Source organism: Trachypithecus francoisi, unplaced genomic scaffold (assembly GCF_009764315.1).
Source record: "Trachypithecus francoisi isolate TF-2019V2 unplaced genomic scaffold, Tfra_2.0 Lachesis_group21, whole genome shotgun sequence".
Classification (NCBI taxonomy): domain Eukaryota; kingdom Metazoa; phylum Chordata; class Mammalia; order Primates; family Cercopithecidae; genus Trachypithecus; species Trachypithecus francoisi.
In genome coordinates, this window is record NW_022681467.1 from 6,589,101 (window position 1) to 6,608,039 (window position 18,939).

Genomic DNA, 18,939 nt, shown 5'->3' on the forward strand with positions numbered 1-18,939 from the left:
CTCATTCATTAAGACATCACCACACAATCCCCAAGTTACCTATCTGGTTCCTGTGGGGATAGTTTGTAGAAGACCCTAGCAGTGGCCTTCTGACATGGTCCTGTTTCTATGGTGTAAATACTGCCATCACGGCTGATTTCAGACTACCAACGTGGCATTACCAGAGGAACCTACGAAGAGCTGCACTTCGTATGATGGCTTCTCTGGAGGCTGTATGGGGTGGCTCCAGCACCCTACTGTCCCTGGGGGAGAGGGAAGGAATTTGCAGAAAAGGGAAGACTGGCTCTAGCAGAGAGAGCAGTGTCCTGGTGCTGGGAGCCTGAATTGGGAATGGTTGCCATACAAGGTGAGAATGAAAGACATGGGAGACATCAATAACTAATGGGTTCATTGATTCATTCCACAGAAAGCCCTCTGGTAGGTGTTAAGGAGCACGAGTTGAGTAAGATACAGTTCCTGCCCTCAGGGAGTTAAGGGGGAGGCACACACATCACAGAATATACCCCCATGCAGGGTACTAAATTTGGTGGAAGGTAGGCTTCTTGGAGGAGGTGATGGTTGGTTGAAAGTGCTGGCCTTAGAAGGAGGACCTTGGACAAGGTCTGATAAACTTGGCTGCTCCAACCTCCTTATAACTTTCTTCTGGCTCTGTGGCCCCCTTTCTTCTGATTCTCCACATCTCTGGCTGGCCCTTCCTCAGTCTCCTTCAGTGAATGTTTGTTTCTTCCCCCATCCAACATCACAACATGTTCTAGGCCCTCTCCTCTATCTACACTTACCTTCTTACTTTGTTACTTGCAATTAATGCTCTTGACTCCCAAGTTCATATCTGCAACCAAGACCTTGCCTCTGAACTTCAGACTCATCATTTCCACTACCTGCTTGACATCTCCATTCCGATGACCCGCAAACATATCAAACTTTATTTGTCCTAAATGGAACATTTGGTATTTCATCTTAAATGTGTTCCTCATCTCCCAGCTTGTCTCCCCATCTCCATGAATGGCACCACAATACACTTAGTTGCCCAAGCAAAGAATCATATGTTACTTAAGATTCTTCTCCTTCTTATCCTCTTCATACATCTGTCAGAAAACCTTATTAATTCTTCCTTAAAAAGAATCTATTTTTGTCATCAGCTCCTTGACCTGTCTCCCCTCATCCATTCTTGCCTCCTATGCATTTACAAACAGCATCAAATGGAATCTTAAAATGTAAAGTGAATCATGCCCTTGCCTTGCTAAAATCCTCAATTGTAGTTATAATAGCACCCGGAAATTTTGCAATAGTTTACAAAATCCTTGCCTCTCCTGACTCACCTCCGCATGAACAGCTGTTTAGGGGCTAAAGTTAAACCAATTACCAGGTCCTGTTATTTTTTTCTGTAGTCTCTTGCTTAGCTTTCCACTGATCTCCAGTTTTACAGCTACTGTGGAGGCAGAGCAAACTGCTGGTCTCACTTCCTCTCCCCATAATAGGTTTTACGTCCACACACTTTCCATAACCTCATGGTGGGTGGATGCATTTTTTCTGCTTCCTGATTTGGGGCTTGGCTGTATGATACTCTTTGGCCAATGGTGTTAGCTGACCTGATATGAGCCTGAATCCAAAATGTGTTTCTGAATCTGGGTGCGTCTTCTTGTGTTCTTGCTTTGAGAAGAGCAAAACAGGATGTGTGTCTTCTTTGAGACACATCATGAGAAGACTGTCTTGAGAAGCCAGTGGTCCAAAGAGAATGAGAGGCACATGGAGCAGACTCATATGAAGCCTGCAGCCAAGCCCAGATCAGCCACACACTTGTCAGCCACAAAGGTATGACTGAGAAATATATGCAAATGGATGCATGCCTTTTGTTACTTAGCATCAATGGTAACCATAGCTAACAGATACAACTATCCTAATCCAACCACCCTATTTTCTCTCTCTTGCAAATGCCTTATAACTGATCTTGTTGCCATCAGTCTCGTCAGGCTCCAATGCTTTCTCTATGGAATTGTCAGAATCTCCTTTCTAAAAGGCACACATGACCATACCTCTCCTTCTCATATACGCTTCATTCTTTCCATTACCATGGCCTTTACCATGCAGCTTCTCTCTGTCTCTGGTTTCATTTCTGCCACTTTGTTTCAGCTCCCCAACTCCTCACCCTTCCCATACTCCTCCCAGCCACAGAAGCAGCCCTTGGGTCCTTCAGCGCAACAAGTTTTCCCATATCTTGGTGTTCTACAAGCTCTTATTTCTATTTGGAAAAAAATTTTCTCTCTCCACCTGCTTGTTCTGATAATCTTGGATTCTTAGAATAACTGTCATTTCCTCCCCAGCATTCCAGATCCCCTGATCACTGCCACACATTGCCTAAACTTCTGTATAAGCAGCCCTTAGGAAAGCAGGCATCATATCTTGTTTTGGAATTGCTTGTGCAGTTCTCTCCTTCCATAGCTGTATGTCCAGGAGCACAGGCTTCTGCCTGTCTTGCTTGCTGCACCATCTCCAGTGGTTACTAGTGTAGTACACAGAAGGCACTCGATTAATGCTTGGTCAAATAAAGAATAAACCAGGCAGACAGTGTGGGGTGAGAATATTTCTGGACAGCTCTTCTCTTTGTGTCTGTTTTTTCTGGACTCTGGTGGTCTTGCTTGGAGAGAGAGAGACAGACACCCTCCCTCCATTGCGTCTCAGATTTATTTTACATTTCTAAGCCCTAGCTTAGAAGTATGTGCTTTGCCCTGGCTTCCTGGAGCCTGTATGAGACTTTCTCAGCTCTCTTAAAGCTTGTGGAACAGACGTTTATCACCATAATGGAACAAGAAGTGCTCATTTTCCAAGCTTTGACTTTTAGAAAGATGTCTTACTTTGGGCACTTAGGTAACTAGCTGCCTTCTGAGCAAGCCTCAAGGTGCTAAGAAATGTCAAAATCTGTAAAACTGCATTCATCCTTCCCTGCCAAATGCTTAAACCTAATGCCATGCACAAAACAGCTGTCGGATGGTAATTATCAGATAATTATGACTTGGAAATCCCATCTAGATGAGACGGAAAAATTGCTTCAAAATTGTTGGCAGGTCCCTTTTGAGGTTAGGAGAGGCCATTAAACCCACGGTGGCTGCTCAGTTCTGATGTCAGAGATGCAGAAAGATGTCATGTGGTTGCTAGCATGCTACATGAAAGGAGGCTTTCGAGTGTCTTTTTGGAAATTAAGCCTCTCCTAGGAAAAGCTTGTGGTGGAGAAGAGGGCAGATCAAAATGCTCTCAGCAACTAAGCCCTAGATTTGCTTTTCCATGAACCTGGGATTATTTTTCCAAATAACGTCTGCATTTCGGCATGAGCTTCATGGTGATGTCCCCCAACCCTGCCCAGTGTGGCTGAGCACGAGGAATTGGCCACTTGAAGGCACCCAAAGAGAGCCAGGGAGGGACCAGGGACTGAACAAAGGATCCAGAGCAGTTCCTCCAACCATTAGACAGAAACTCCCTGTAGAAATATCAGTTACCATGGCCCAGGGCAGCAATGAGGGCAGCCCCCATGATGCCTGTTGGTACTTTTGGGATAGAAAACAGGATCAGAATTTGCTCCCCTTCTAGCTCCTCGCTTCTTTATATGAAGTTGAAGAGGCCACCTAAGCACTAATAAGCAGATCCTGCCCTGTCTTTTAGCAAAGATACCAACTCAGGGATGGATCTGGTCTGAAATGTCTCCTCTGAGCCCAGAGTTACGCAAGGGTGACCGCTGTGGCATGATTTGCTTTGGCAGTAGTTGTCAGTGCTTTGAGGAAAGCACTCCTTTCTGCCTCTTTCTGGTTGTGTGATTTAACCTTTGCCACTTGGTTTCCTAATCTGCGAAATTGAGGTAAGAACTATATTGGATTTAGCATGAAACCTGAGCCCTGTGGCCAGTCTTGGTGGCCCAATATGACCCCTGCCCACCTTACTCCACACTACCCCTGCCCAGCATGCCTCTCGTTCTAGGACACATCCTGCCTCAATGCCTCTGCAAGTACAGTTCCTTTTCAGAATGTTCCCCTGCTCTCCACACACCCCTCTCTTCCTGTGGCTGGCTCTTGTCATTCATGACTCCACACAGAACTTAATCTCCTGTTCAATAAATACAGAGTGACACCTACACCTCACTCTCTAAAACATCACTTCATCTCATCATCTGCATAAGGCTTTTGTCCTCTGAAGTCAGTGCAATCAGGCATTTGTTCATGTATGTACTGTCTATCCTTTCCCACTCAATGTCTACTCTAAGAGGAAAGGTCCTGTCTACCTTGTTCACTTCTGAATCCCTATTGCCTTGACAAGTTCCTGGCATATAGCGGGTGCATAATAAGCCCTGGTTGAAAGAATAATCATTTCCTTATGTAGGCGTTGGAAGGATTAGATGAGACCATGCGAATAGTGTCCCTACAGTACCCTGTGCAGACTAGATGCTCAGCGAATTCTAGCTATTCTTTTTGCTATTGTGCTTGCCCCCTGCTCTCTTCTCAAGTCACCCTACTGCTTTGCTCTTCTTTGCTCACACATGTTCATCCATCCATCCATCCATCCATCTCTCCATCTCTCCATCCATCCATCCATCTGTCCATCCATCCCTCCATTCTTCTCTCCATCCATCCATCCATCCATCCACCCACCCATCTCTCCATCTATCCATCCATCCATCCATCTGTCCATCCATCCCTCCATTCTTCTCTCCATCCATCCATCCATCCATTCATCCATCTCTTCATCCATCCATCCATCCATCCATCCATCCATCCATCCGTCCATCCAATATTTTTGGAATATGTTACAAGTGCCAGGCACTGTGCTAGGCATAGAGGAAATAAAAAATGCATAAGATGAGCACAGTTCTTGTCTTCAGGGAGGTCACTTCTCCAGGGGGAGACTCAGCTCAAGGGGTAAAGGTAAACACTCTGATGAGAACTGCTGAACACAGGCATGACACCTAGTCCAGGCTTGGGAAATCCCAGTTCAACATCTGTATTGATACCTGAAGGACGAGCTAGAGAAAGAAAGAAGCCCCTGGTGGGGGCCCCTGTAACCAGGTAGTCTGAGTCCAGAGGGCCATTTTCTGGGACCGCCAGCTTCCAAGAAAACCAAAAGGCATAGTTTGGTTGGGCCAAATACTGTTACTATTTTGACCTAACATTATTAGTCAAAGAGGCATAGTCTGTACAAGCAAAAGCTTCTGGAAAATTTAAGTCTACCTCTCTATAGGCTAATTCCTTAACTATTTTTGATGAAATATTTCACTCTGAAATAGATCATACACTTGATGCTTATCCTAGAGGATATGAGATACAACTTAACTTTTGCTTGAATGACTCAGGATCACCACCATTAATATAAATTATTTATCTGGGCTGACACATGGCAAAGATCTCAGAAGCTATTGATGTACAAAGGGATTGCTTACTGTTGCAATTGAAAAATAAAATTTATTCTCTATTTAAACAAATAAAATGTCCATCTATGTGTGTGGGCGGCAAGCCACCCACGTGCCGAGGCAAGAGACCGAGGGCACGAGCTGTTCCAGTATAATAAAATATATAAAATAAGAATAGTTATACTAGATATAGATAACAGATATGATTATATATGAATATCATTCATCATTAGTTTGTAGCAATTACTCTTTATTCCAATATTATAATAATCCTCAATCTATAATCATAACCTAGGAAAAACCGGGCCATTACAGAGATAGGAGCTGAAGGGACATAGTGAGAAGTGACCAGAAGGTAAGAGTGCGAGCCTTGTGTTATGCCCGGCCACGGCCACCAGAGGGCTCCTTGGTCTAGCGGTAACACCAGCATCTGGGAAGATGCCCATTGCCAAGCGGACTGGGGTCTAGTGGTAGCGTCAGTGTCAAGGAAAAACACCCTCTACTTAGCAGACTGGGGAAGGGAGACTCCCTTTCCCCGGAGGAGTTTAGAGAAGACTCTACTCCTCCACCTCTCGTGGAGGGCCTGACATCATTCAGGCCCACTCGCAGTTATCCGGAGGCCTGTCTCCCTGTGATGCTGTGCTTCAGTGGTCACGCTCCTAGTCCACTTTCATGTTCCATCCTATACACCTGGTTCTGCCTTTTAGATAACAGTAGCAAAATGAGTGAAAGTACTAAAAGTCTCTGATATGCAGAAATAATGGTGTAAGCTGTCTCTCTCCCTCTGCCGCGGCTGCCAGGCAGGGAAGGGCCCCTTGTTGAGTGGACATGTGACCCACATGACCTTACCTATTACTGGAGATGGCTCACACTCCTTACCCTGCCCCTTTGTCTTGTATCCAATAAATATCAGTGCTGCTTGGCATTCGGGGCCACTACCAGTCTCTATGTCTTGGTGGTTGTGGTCCCCTGGGCCCAGCTGTTTTTTCTTTTATCTCTTTTTCTTGTGTCTTTATTTCTACAATCTCTCGTCTCTGCACATGGGGAGCAAAACCCACCGATCCTGTGGGGCTGGACCCTACATATGTGTAAGATGGATATTGGTGCAGTGTGGGTGGCAGACGAAGTGGATGAGGCCTTAAACTCAGACTCTAACAGCAGAGAGAGATGTGGTAAATAATTGTGAAACAAGGAGGAACGTGGATGGGTCAACAGGGATTTGGAAAGAGATTATGTGCAGTGTGAGGATGCATTTGGGGAGAGCTTAGAAGGATTAGAGGATTTAGGATGTGGGGAGCATTTGGGGTTCTTCTGTTCATAGGGATTCTTCCCTTATTAAATGCCCTCTCAAGGAAAGAAGCAAACTACTTGAATAGAAGAAGAAGAAAGCAAAATATTAAAGCATGCCACTAGGATCCGGGGCTGATTTTATGACTCTCACCTCCCTGATTCAGTTCACCAGGTTAATCTGTCCCTGTTTCCTGTTCATTTACATTTTAGTCTTGACTCAGGATAAAAACTTTTCCAATAGTGGAAGTTAGCATTACTTATGAAATGCAACATTCACAGCTTTAACCAAATCATGGCTTCCTAGTAGTTCCTAGGTTGTGATTATTACTGAAAAATAAGCTAACCAGAAATTTTTCCATTGAATTTTTAAAGCTCGAAATGAAATCTCTTTTTAAACAGAGGGTGCTGAAACAACTATATATCCATGTGCCAAATAATAAAATTGAATCCCTACCTCATACCATATATCAAATGGAATCTCCTTGACTTCCCTGGAGTTCATAAACAGTTTATTGATTATATTACTGATTTTCTACTTTCAAAAGAGTGGTCTACATTGGATGTTTGTATCCCCAGAATAAAACGATCTTTTTTGTTTGTTTGTTTTTTGCACTGATTACAGAAACAGCAGCATTTGGATGGAAACACAACACGACACACATTTCTCTAGAGTCTTCCTAACCAAGTCTCCCCCAAGAGGACTCTTGTGTGTGTCATGGCTATTGATCATAATAAGCCAGAGTGGTTTCTGCTCCTGCATTTCCCCCTTGACTCCAAGGATGAAGTAGATCTTCAATTTCAAGACTTAACATGGCTCTTGTACAATTCCAGCAGAATGACCACAGTGATCCAATTATGTCATCTTCAGATGAAAAACATGAATTTGGGCCAAACATCCACTAAAGCCTGAATTTTTGTTTTCATGATGTCACCGTGTCAGTAGACATTGAGATCTGGAAAGAGTATGCTTTCATAGCTCTGGGAATTACTGATAGAAGAGTAACGTTTAGTTTGTTCTCTAAAGAGTATTGGGGGAATGTCAGAAGGAGAGGAAAGGAGGAGAGATCATTAGGGGAATGATTTACGGTGTGCTGAATCGAGTTGGAATTTCAGGCCTGATATCCATGTCTACTCAGGAAGATTTCAAAGTTGGTAAGAGAAACTAGTTTGCTTCTGGGGTGAGTTTTCATTTTGTTTTGAAAGTTTTTGATTTCACCTTCTATGATTGTCCCCTTTAATCAAAGTAAAATAAGAAATAATATCATGGATCTGAAGGCCATTGAAAGTTTCTCATTCTCTGGTCCTGCCTGTCTCTCTCTCACTGGAGAGTCATCCTGGTAAAAATATATTATGCAGGGATGAATTTATCAGGTTGTTTAGAGCCCAGTTTTTTCTTCTTCTTTTTGATGTCATTTTTTAACCACTGTCTTCTAATCCTCAACAGAGGGACACAAAGCAGTTAAAATTGAGATAGGTCTGATTTTTAATTCCTCATAACTTTGATAAGAGGTAAATGGGGAAGTGAAACAAGCTGAGGAATAAACCAGATGGACTGCCAATGAGTTTATCAGACCCCTGTATGCAGCACTCTGAATTTGGCTAAGGAGCATCTTTATTGGCTTCCTTGTCAAGTATGACCAAGTAGGAACAGAAAGTCACTAAATGCTTTTAAGGAAGTTAGGTTGTGTTAACTGCAAAGTGTTTGTTCAGAGCATGATATGCAAGCTTGAGTTCAGAGCTGAACTGCTTGATAACAAGGGAAGACTGCATTACTGAAGAAACCAGTAATCTCCTATCTCCACCCTTTGCTCATGAAACATTTTATCACATCTTGAAAATAAATGCTGAAATATTTTTTTAAATAAAAATATGTTTTGGGGGGCACCAAGTTACAAGGTTATTCATGCCCTCATGTCTCAGCCTGGACCTGAAGTGTCCCTCTAATTCATGAAAGGTAACTTTCACTGCTGGTGAAAGTGAATGCAAAGGCCATGGAAGAGCTAAACATGGATTCCCATTTATTCAACAGGCTTTTCATGGCTTGAGTATGTGCCTGCCCCATACTCTGTGCCATGAAGAAGACAGACAAGTGAAAGGTTCAATGTCAGCCTTCGTGGAGCTTCCTGTGGTCAGGATACGAGGGTGTCATAAAGATGTTCCAAAACTTCAGGAATGAATCTGGACAAATAACCACGTAAAAAATATTGTCATTCTGGAATGTCAATCTGTCATTCTTTTATATAACTTTTCCAACACTGAGAAAAATCATCTAAAAAAACTTGAAACGTAAACTTGAAAAGTATAGATCTATGTACAACTCTAAAACCTATAGATTAATGTACAAAGATGTCTGTGGTGTCACTACTTGAAACAGTGAAAGATTTGAATCAACGTAAGTGTCCAAGATCAGCAGCATGATTATGTAAATTCTGGAATATACTGTAACAATAGGTCACCTTGAAGATGATGTTTCCCATGAGATTTTGAGGAAAACATGTTTGATATAACAGGAAGTATAAAAAGCAATGTATAAAATTGCCTTTATAGGATCATCTTAGCTATACAAAGTAACCTAGAGAAAGAAAAATATGCTGAAATGTTAACAATAGTTATCTATGGATTAGACTCTGGGGGATTGTCATTTAATCCTCTACAGCCACAGGGTCCAACAGTCAGCCACAAGCTACATGTGGCTATATGAATTTCAGGCACAACACTAAACTAATTACCTGGATCCTTCTTGCATCCAAGTGGGTACATGTAACTTATGTGGACAATGGGATGGGAACAGTTGGGACAGATACCACTTCTGGGCGTCATCAGAAAATGGTCTACATAATATTCCATGCCCTTGCCTTCTCTGCTTTCTGTGTAGCTGTGGGAGAAGGACTTTAAGATGGTAGAACCACTGGATAGACTGTGCCACAAACCCTGAGTTTCTGCTTGAAAGAGCCCATGGGAGCTGCCAGGATGGGAATATTTACAGTGGAATTTGAGTAAAAAACCAAACCCTTGTTGGGCTACTCCAGTGGAATTTTGGGGTTTTTGGTAACATAGTAGCTAGCAACATTTACTCTGAAAAATAAAACAATAATTTGATCTTCTGTGTGAAAGTTGTTGACACAGCAGGCCTGGTTAGCTAATCCTTGTATACCTCCAGGAGAGTCCAGAACCATGGTTGACCTTTGGCCAACCCCTCTGAATGTGACCCTTGGGATGTTACAATTGATGACACTGGTTTGTACCCCAGAAGCAATAGGCTATGCTGTACCAACTTGTCAGGATCATTTGGCAAACTTTATAATGTCTACCTGGTATCTATGCTGTGGTTCTGAGACTCAGGCATCATGGCTGCTCGTGCAGCAGAAATGCACCTACCAGACCAGCCCTCCCCAAAAGCCTCAGCCTCCAGTGGACTTCCCTGGACAGAGACATCTCATGCATGTTCCCTGCAAGGGAGAAAGCACGTTCTGTGTGACTCATTAGGGAAGGAATTAGAGACCTGCAGCTGACCACGGTGGGCTTCTCCTGATGCATTTCACTTTCCAGCTCCTTTTATCCCATATCCTGTGCTATAATAAACCTTAGCCATGAATGTAATCTGTGAGTACTCCTGAAACACTGAATTAGAGGATGGTCATAGGATGCCCAAAATAACTCCCACATTAGGTATTTCTCCAGGAATATAGAGAACATATCATCCAAAATAAGCATATGCTTTCTGCACAGCCCTTATATATCTTACCATCTGTTACTACCATCTGTTGACATTCTATCCTAGACATCAAACTCTTGTGAATTTGGCTGATGGGAGTCAATTCGTAAAAGCCTGATTGCAAAAGTCTCACCCTCTGGGCTGCAGAACTTAGAAGCGTTATTTGGAATTCTGTGACCCCCCGTAGTGGGCGATGCCCTTTCAGTGGCCAACCTGGATGGCATCTCTCCAATGTGTCTCTGACATGCATCACTTAGCCTGTAATAAGGTGAAGCAAGTCTAAATACACTAAAGTAGGAGTCGGCAAGTTATGACCCATGGGCCAAATTTGGCCCACCAATTGTTTCTGCATAGTCCATTAGTGAGGAATGGTTTTTACATATTTAAATGGCTGGAACAAAAATCAAAAGAAGTGTAATATATCATGACATATAAAAATGATATGAAATTCAAACTTCAGTTTCTATTAGGAAAGTTGTATTGAAACAGACATGCCCGTTTGGTTATTTGTTGTCTACGGCCATTTTTCTGCTACAGCAGCAAAGCTGAATAGCTGTATAAATATCCTCTGGCCCACAAAGCCTAAAATATTTAGTATTTGCCCCTTGACAGAAAAAGTTTGCTGGCCCCTGCTCTAAAGTCCTGAATGTCCCTGCAAGCCTGACTTAGGAAGGCCTTTGACAAGGAGAATTTGTTTTCCCCTCAATATTATGATTTCTACACCCACTTTGCCCCTAGACAAAGACCCTGTGGCCAAGGCTGTTAAAACAGAGTCCACGTAGCCCTGGATTTCAGGAGAAGTCCTAGAGAAAACCACTTACGTAGGATCCGTAATCCACAGCCAGTGTCTGTAGAGCCCAGGGGAGACCGAGGCCAATCAGAATGTCAAACACGTTGCTCCCAATCGAGTTGGACACGGCCATGTCTCCCATCCCTGCAGGGACAAGAGGTCACTTAAGTGAGGGAAGGGAACCCAGGAGAGTGCAGGGGCCCCACATAGGACTCTCCCAAACCTTTAATCTCACAGCCAGAATGTGGTTCTGCAAGCTCACATATGTGCTTCTCTTTCAAGGCCATCACGCATGTGAAAGGATGACACCACTTATCAAGCATAGAAACACACGTTTTATTGAATGGTTGACTTTTACTTCAAACATGATCACTGATTGAATATAAGTGATTCAAAAAACCAAATACAGTGATATGCTTTGTGTCTGTGTCCCCACAAAATCTCATGTGGATTGTAGTCCTCAGTGTTGGAGGTGAGGTTTGGCAGGAGGTGATTGGATGATGGGGGTGGTTTCTTATGAGTGGTTTAGCACCATCCCCCATTGCACCAGCTTTGTGACAGTGAGTGAGATCTCGTGAGATCTCGTTGTTTAAACGTGTGTAGCACCTCCCCCCACCCTCTTGCTCCTGCCATGTAAGGCATGCCTGCTCCCCGTTCACCTTCCACCATGACTGAAGTTTCCTGAGGCCTCCCCAGAAGCCGAGCAGATGCTGCCATGCTTCTTGTACAGCCTGCAGAACTGTCAGCCAGTTAGAGCTCTTTTTTGATAAATTACTCAGCCTCAGGTATTTCTTTACAGCAATGTGAGACACACTAATACAGATGATTTCAATGATTCTGGAGATTCTGAGACATCCTTATGGAAAGGAATAAACTCAACCATTCTAGAAAGTGACTCCCGAGATCACACCTGCACACTGGGTCATCTTCCAACTGCCCTGCACTGCCTCCAGGCCTTCCTCAGAATAATTGAACAATAGTGTAGACAACAGTAGAGCTTCGTGAGGATGTCTATGGGACACTGGGCTAAGTTTTGTAGCTCAACACACATTTGTTTGAAACAAATGCCCTCCAGCATAAATCAGGCAGATACATCAGAATGAGTGCTGCAGAAGGGTATGGCCATCTGGGGCATCTGTCTGGGAAGGTGAGCTGTGAGCCTGTGAGCTTGGCTTTGAAGGAGGGAAGGATCTGTCACACTCTGAAAACTGACCTCTGGGACCTGTCACTCAGAGGACACTGCAGGTAGGTCAGCCTTAGGAATGGGGTCTAAGCCTCAATTTTCTTGTCCATAAAGTGGGGGTATGATTGTGCTTACTTCACAGAGCTGTTGTTTAAATCAAATAAGATAGTGCATGCAATGCTTTGCTCAGCAAAGGTTAGCTGTCAGTACATTTCCCACTACTTTGAATAATAGAAGGATGGTGATACAGCCTCCAGAAGGGGCTACGGGTGCTACCTAGGAAATGTCTTTGCTTTCCTCAGGGGTGGGACCTTCTGGATCATTTCTCTGTTCTTCTGATCCCAGGAAACCTTTCAACCAACATGGCATCACCCTCCCTCCTTCCAAACCTTGTTAATTGCCAGGTGGGTACCCCAGGTAGAGAGGCCCGCCCTCCCTTCCTTCCTTCCTTCCTTCCTTCCTTCCCTCTTTCCTTCCTTCACTCCCTCCCTCCCTCTTTTCTTCTCTTCTCCCTCCTTCCTTTCTCTTCTCCCTCCTGCCTTCCTTCCTTCCCTCCCTCCCTCCCTTCCTCCCTCCCTCGTTTCCTCCCTCCCTCCTTCCCCATTGCCACTGGAAGTCACACCTTGTCTGGCCACAATGAGGCTGGCCATGCAGTCAGGCACGCTGGTCCCGGCAGCCAGGAAGGTGATCCCCATGATGACATCAGGAATCCCCAGGGTGTAACCAATGATTGTGACCTAGAAGGAGCAGGAGGAGATGGTGAGCTGAGGGTCACCTCAAGCCCCACCTGCCTATGGTTCTTCTGATGGAGACTCACAACAGGGTACTGTCTGGGCTATCTCTGTGGGGTGCAATGTCTGCTCTCTGTATCAATACTATGTGGATGCCAGCTGGGAGCTGCAGGTCAGGGGATGGTGCTATAATAGGACCCATGCTTTCTAACAAAACACTGGTCTTTTCACTTGTTCTTTTCAGGTGAGGTGGGTGGTTTGAGAAGAGAAAATAGAATTTCTTAATATTGGGACAGAATATTTGAACTACGGGTGGCCCTCAGGAATCCAGAATGGATGGATGCTTTGCTTGGAATTTGAGTGTCCATGTCAGGGGGGGATGCATAATGGGAATTTAGAAGAAGTGCAAAGGGGCTGGATTTGACAGTATCCATGCTTGTCAGAAAAGGCATAACTCTAAGGTTGGGCACAGTGGCTCATGCTTGTAATCCTATCACTTTGAGAAGCCAAGTTGAGAGGACTGCTTAAGTTCAAAAGTTCTAGACCAGCCTGAGCAACATAGTGAGACCTTGTCTCTACAAAATTTTAAAAATTAGCTGGGCATGGTGGTGTATGCCTGTGGTCCCAGCTCCTTGAGAGGCTGAGGCAGGAGGATGGCTTGAGCCCAGGAGGTTCAGGCTGCGATGAGCTGTGATAGTGCCATTGTACTCCAGCCTGGGCAACAGAGTGAGACCCTGTCTCAAAAAAAAAAAAAAAAAAAAAAAGGGAAAGCCGTAACTAGCATTTCCTTTTCTCTGTTCCTTGAAGCTTGGTAGCAATTCGCTGTCCTTGTCAACATCTTCATCATAATAGCTTCTGGGGACCATTATCTTAAGTGAAACAGCTCAGACACAGAAAGTCAAACTCCACATGTTCTCACTCATAAGTGGGTGTTACGTAATGTGTACACTTGGACATGGGTGTGGAATGATAGGCAATGGAGCCTCAGAAGGGTCAGGGGCAGAAATGTTGTGTTTCTGCATCTCATTTTCCTCCCTGGAGACTGAAAGTCAGGAAGACCAGAGGCCACCCCAGTTTAAATTCAGCACAGAATGAAGTGGGGTGGGTGATGACAAATTACTTAATGGGTACAATGCACATTATCTCAGTCATGGATACATTAAAGTCAGGACTTCGTCACTTCCGTCACACAATATGTCCATGTAACAAATTGCACTTGTACCGCTTAAACTTATGCAAATATAGAAAAGGCAAACGTAAGCATGCTTAAAAAAACAAAAGCAGTTGATGAGGCAGATGATGAGGGAGCTGGTGGCAAAAAAAGAGGTAAGTGGAAAAAGAGACACATTCCCTGCACGTGGGCCCAAGGAGAAGATAACTCACAAGAGTTGAAACGGTTAGATCATTTTAGGATGCCACTTTCCATAAAACTACAGGAAATGCAAACCACATGTTGTGAGGAGCACGTTCTTCTCACAGTTCCTCCTGGGTCAGCCCTTGAGAGACACCTACACCCGGAACCCTGACTTCACTCCAAAGGCCACAATCCCTCCTTCCCTGTTCAAAGACTGGGGGGATGTGAGTGAAATCCATAGAGATGCCTGCCTTGCCTCCTTTCAAACCAGAGAATGCAGCTCATTTCTGTTCAGTACTGAGCAGAACTGAACAGAATTAAACCTGGGGTGGCCACAGGGCTTTCTGACTTCCAGTCTCCAGGGAGGAAAGTGAGCTGCAGAAACACATGCTATTTCTATTTTGTTGCTTTGGAGCAAATGGAGCTACCAGCATCCTGGCCAAACCTTGTTTTTCCTTTTTAACCCTCAGCTCAGTCCCTGTAGGAATCTGGTTTGGCTCAGCCGGCCTTGGCCTCCGGCTCGTCATTTTCATGATCATATTTGTGGCTCGGTCTGGAGTTCAGGGGAGCAGACTGCTCAGGTGGCTGGGACCAGGTCTCCGGCTTCTCCTAGTTTTCTCCCTTAGTCCTGGGCATTGATTGGGACTTATTAGAACCTCCGCTGGAGGGAAAGAAAGCAAACAGAAGGAGGTTGAACCTCAGATGAGTCAGGTCAGTTACACTGCTGGTTATGGGACTGCACAGAAAATCACGTAGCACCTTAAGGTCAGAGACAGCCGACACTGTCCCCCAAACCCAGATAGGAGGCAGCACTTGGTGCGTATGTCAGATAAAAACATTAGTGAATGCAGGATGAGGTAGAAACCCCGGCTATAAACCTTGGGTTTTAAAAAAATGTTTGTGATATTGAGGAAAGAGATGATTATGAATTAGTTGTGTCAGGTCTACCAATTTGCAATCCATGTAACAAAATTTTTCTGGGTATTTTTGGTCCTACCAAAATACATTTTTCAGAATCTTCTTTTTAGCTCTTGAGTGTAATTTTCCAGATTTATATTGCATTTCTGTCCAACACTCAAGGCAAGATTAATTTGGATTTGCATCATTTTGCCATGCCTTTTAATTTCTGGCCAATTCTAATGATTTGGAATTGCTCCCCCGTTAAAAAGTATAGCCATAAATGGGCAATGCATTCTGGAAGGCTGGGTTTCCTAAAATGGCTTTGTTAATGTCAAAGCCACTGAATCAATGTCAATCAACTAATGTCAGTCAATGTCAATCAACCAATGTGAATCACTGACTCATTATTTTAGCCTCAGAAGGGACCCTTGAGTGATCACCTAATGCAATGCCTCATTGTCTGGTTGAAGAAACTAAGATGCTGATAGGGATTGATCACCATTTCCCAATTCTTCATGCCTTTCCTCCATGTCCTTTGCCCTGCGACATGGCTGTCCTTCCCACTGGAGCAGGTGGAGTACATTTCCCCTATGCCATTGATGTGGGGCTTGGCCAGTAAAATGTGAGTGGACGTGATGGTAAGTCAGGGCCAGGAGAAGACCAGGGAGGCATCTCGTGTTTTCATGTACTCTCTTGCATTCTAATGGTGCACTGTGAGAAGAGAATATCCCAGGTAGCTAACCTCTAGTACCAAGAAAATGAGCAGACACATGGAGTAGACATGGACCCCACCTGCTGCCTGAATCAAGCATGAGCACCCTGAAGCCTGAGAGAGAGCTGCATAGCAAGTCCCAGCTAAGATTAATAAATTTACAGTCAACCTGAAGAGGTGTGAGCAGGAGAATCGATGCCCGCAATTCTAAACTACTAAGTTTAGGAGTGGTTCATTGTGCAGCTTATTGTAGCAATAGCTGACTGGTACAGTTATAGGCTGAAACCCTGACTCATTCCCTTCATTTTCCTCTAAAGAGGTTTAACAGTGCCATGGGGTCCCGATTGCACTCACCATCCACACCATCATGTAGGAGAAGGCTGCGATCCACAGCGTGGAGGAAGCAAACGTCACCATGAACCATTTCTCCCAGCGCGGCTTGTTGCAGTTGGGTACAGTGAAGTATAAGACGAAACTCAGTGGCCAGGTGAACGCCCATTTCACTGTTTCCAGTTTACCCGCTGGAAAAATGAAAACGGCCAAAAAGAAATAAAAAGAAAAAAAAATAACAAAGAACCCCAGTTAGCTTTATTTCCCTGCGCTGCTAAGTGTCTGTACTGCTTTCCCCAGAATTAAACCTTATTATATTGCTCTTTTCCTAAAACATTCAAATGACTTTCCATCACCAGCGAAACCTGACATACAACACCAAGCAGAATTTAAAAAATATTATCCACTGCCCACCTGCTACTTAGGTCTCCGAAATGACAGGGTGAATCGCTTCTTAGTAACACCAGACTTGGGGGATGTTTGGCAGATGGCCAGGTGGGAAAAAAGAGGAGGATACTCAGGACAAAAAAGAGGCGGAATGTGTGTAGGTGTAGGGGGTCGAAATGGGGGTGGGGAGCTAGGAAGACCACCAGTGGGCTTCTGTTTTCCACGTTTTCTCCCCATAATACAGCGTCAGCAGACGCAGTGCCACCTGGTGGAATTTCTCAGCATGGTCTGTCAGCGCGCCGGAATCTTCAAAGAGGATTTGAAGGCTCTCCCTAGACTTGTATTACTGTTCTGATTAACCGCTAATTCACCTCTAGAAAGAAATACGCATACATATTTCCATGTACTCCTCAATGCAATCTAGATACACAGTGTCTCTACCTTCCAGAAAGTTTCCCGTGCCTCTTTCTAGTCAACTCCTCACCCTCTACCACCATAGATATTGTTTTAACTGTTCTCCAACTTCAAATAAATAAAACCATATAGGATGTTTCGTGCCTACCTTCTTCTGTTCAACCTAATATGACTGAGATTCATGTTGCATGATCCATTCCTTTTAACTGCTGTGTAGTATTCCATTCTATGAGTGTGCTACGATTTGTTATCCATATGGCAGTGGGTGAGCATTTGTTTGTTGCTAGTGTGAGGGTATTACAAGCCAGATGACTACGAACACTGTTGTACAAGTCTTTTTGTGGGGCATGTTTCATCTCTCTTGGATGAAGACCCAGGAGAACTGCTGAGTCATAGGGTGGGTATTTATTTAACTTTATAAGAAACTGCCAGTTTTCCAAAATGACTGAACTATTTTATATTCCCACCAGAGTTAAGGAGGAATTTTTATAACATTTAACAGTAATTAAATGTTTAATAAAATGTATCTTATAATTTTAGACCAGTATCCAGTATTTGTTTCATATATCCTACCGATCTCCCAATAGTTTCTAAAAACTGCATAGATAGAACAATGATCTAACATTATTTCGGGCACCCTCTGGCCTCTCTTAAATGGCCAAGGTACAGTGTCTATGGGAGGCAGAGGGGTTTCTCATCAGATGGTGCTGGGCTCTGGTCCCTGCTCTGTGGCTGATGAGCTGAATGACTCAGTTATTTAAATTCTCTACACCTCAGTTTCTTCATCTATGAAAACATGTATACAGCAGCACTGAGCTGACAGAGTTGCTTGGAGAATTAAATAAGATGATATTAGGACGATGGCTGGGACAACATGAGCTTGCAAATCGTTCCAGTCAAAATCCTGGGAGTCATTCTTGATTCTTCCCTTTCTTGTATCCCCCACAGCCAACCCTGGCAACCTGACAGGGTATTCCCACCATCTCATTATTCCCACAGCCTCCACTGGGGCCAGGTTCACCAAGCCTGGCTGACAACCTGGCTTCCTAAGGGGACTACTGCTCCAATGCCTGTCCTATCTCCATCTGTTTGCTACCAGTAGCCAGAGGAAAGAGCCTCAAAAAGCAAATTGTTCTAGAACCTTCCATTGGTCTCCACTGCCCTTACAGTAAAACCAGGTCTCCCCACCATGGTCTGTAAGGCACTGCCTGATTTTGCCCCAACTGCCACTCTCCCTGCTCACATACTCCCTGGTCTTGGCTTGCTTTCTGTCCTCAGACACTCCAAGCCTTTTCCTGCCTCAAGGCCTTTGCCCTCGCAGGTCTTCTGCCTGGATCTTCTCATGGCAGAGTCTGCCCTGTCACGCAGACCACTTCACTGCTCAAATGTCATCGGGCCCTCAGAGAAATCTAAATATAACCCTTATCATCTCAGTCCTGCTTTTCTATACCCATTTTTATTTGTTTCATCCAAATATTTCCTGTCTTAAACCATCAGGGTTGTTTGTTTCTTAATTTATTTTCAGTCTCCATCAAATTAGAATAAAGTCTATGAGAACAGGGGTCTTCTCACTTGTTTAGCACCTGATTTTGAAAGGCAGGAATAGTCCTGAGCCTATATCACATTTTCAGTAAATATCAATAACAGTTGTAGTAACAATGTTATTATGAACAATCTAATCAGACAGACCAAAGAAAATTACTTGTTTTTGAGAATCTAAGGCTATCCAAAATACAAGTACAGA

At 44.0% G+C, this 18,939-nt stretch overlaps 1 protein-coding gene and 1 long non-coding RNA gene across 7 annotated transcripts in view; one reads left to right on the plus strand and one right to left on the minus strand.

Moving 5' to 3' along the window:
* Positions 1-18,939, minus strand: part of SLC24A3 (solute carrier family 24 member 3) — a 514,808-nt gene that overhangs the window by 13,909 nt on the left and 481,960 nt on the right. For 5 of the 6 annotated variants that reach the window (XM_033185487.1, XM_033185486.1, XM_033185485.1 and 2 more), the window contains 3 exons: positions 16,419-16,585; positions 12,990-13,104; positions 11,216-11,328 (listed from right to left, as the gene is read on the minus strand). In XM_033185487.1, coding sequence (XP_033041378.1) covers positions 11,216-11,328; positions 12,990-13,104; positions 16,419-16,585 — 395 coding nt within the window. Of the gene's footprint in view, positions 1-8,668; positions 8,858-11,215; positions 11,329-12,989; positions 13,105-16,418; positions 16,586-18,939 lie in introns of those variants that run through there. The other variant, XM_033185489.1, reaches the window with a different exon arrangement.
* LOC117068396 lies at positions 1,595-17,334 on the plus strand. The gene is made up of 3 exons (XR_004431101.1): positions 1,595-1,812; positions 5,685-5,744; positions 16,382-17,334. It is a non-coding gene; the product is annotated as an uncharacterized LOC117068396 (long non-coding RNA).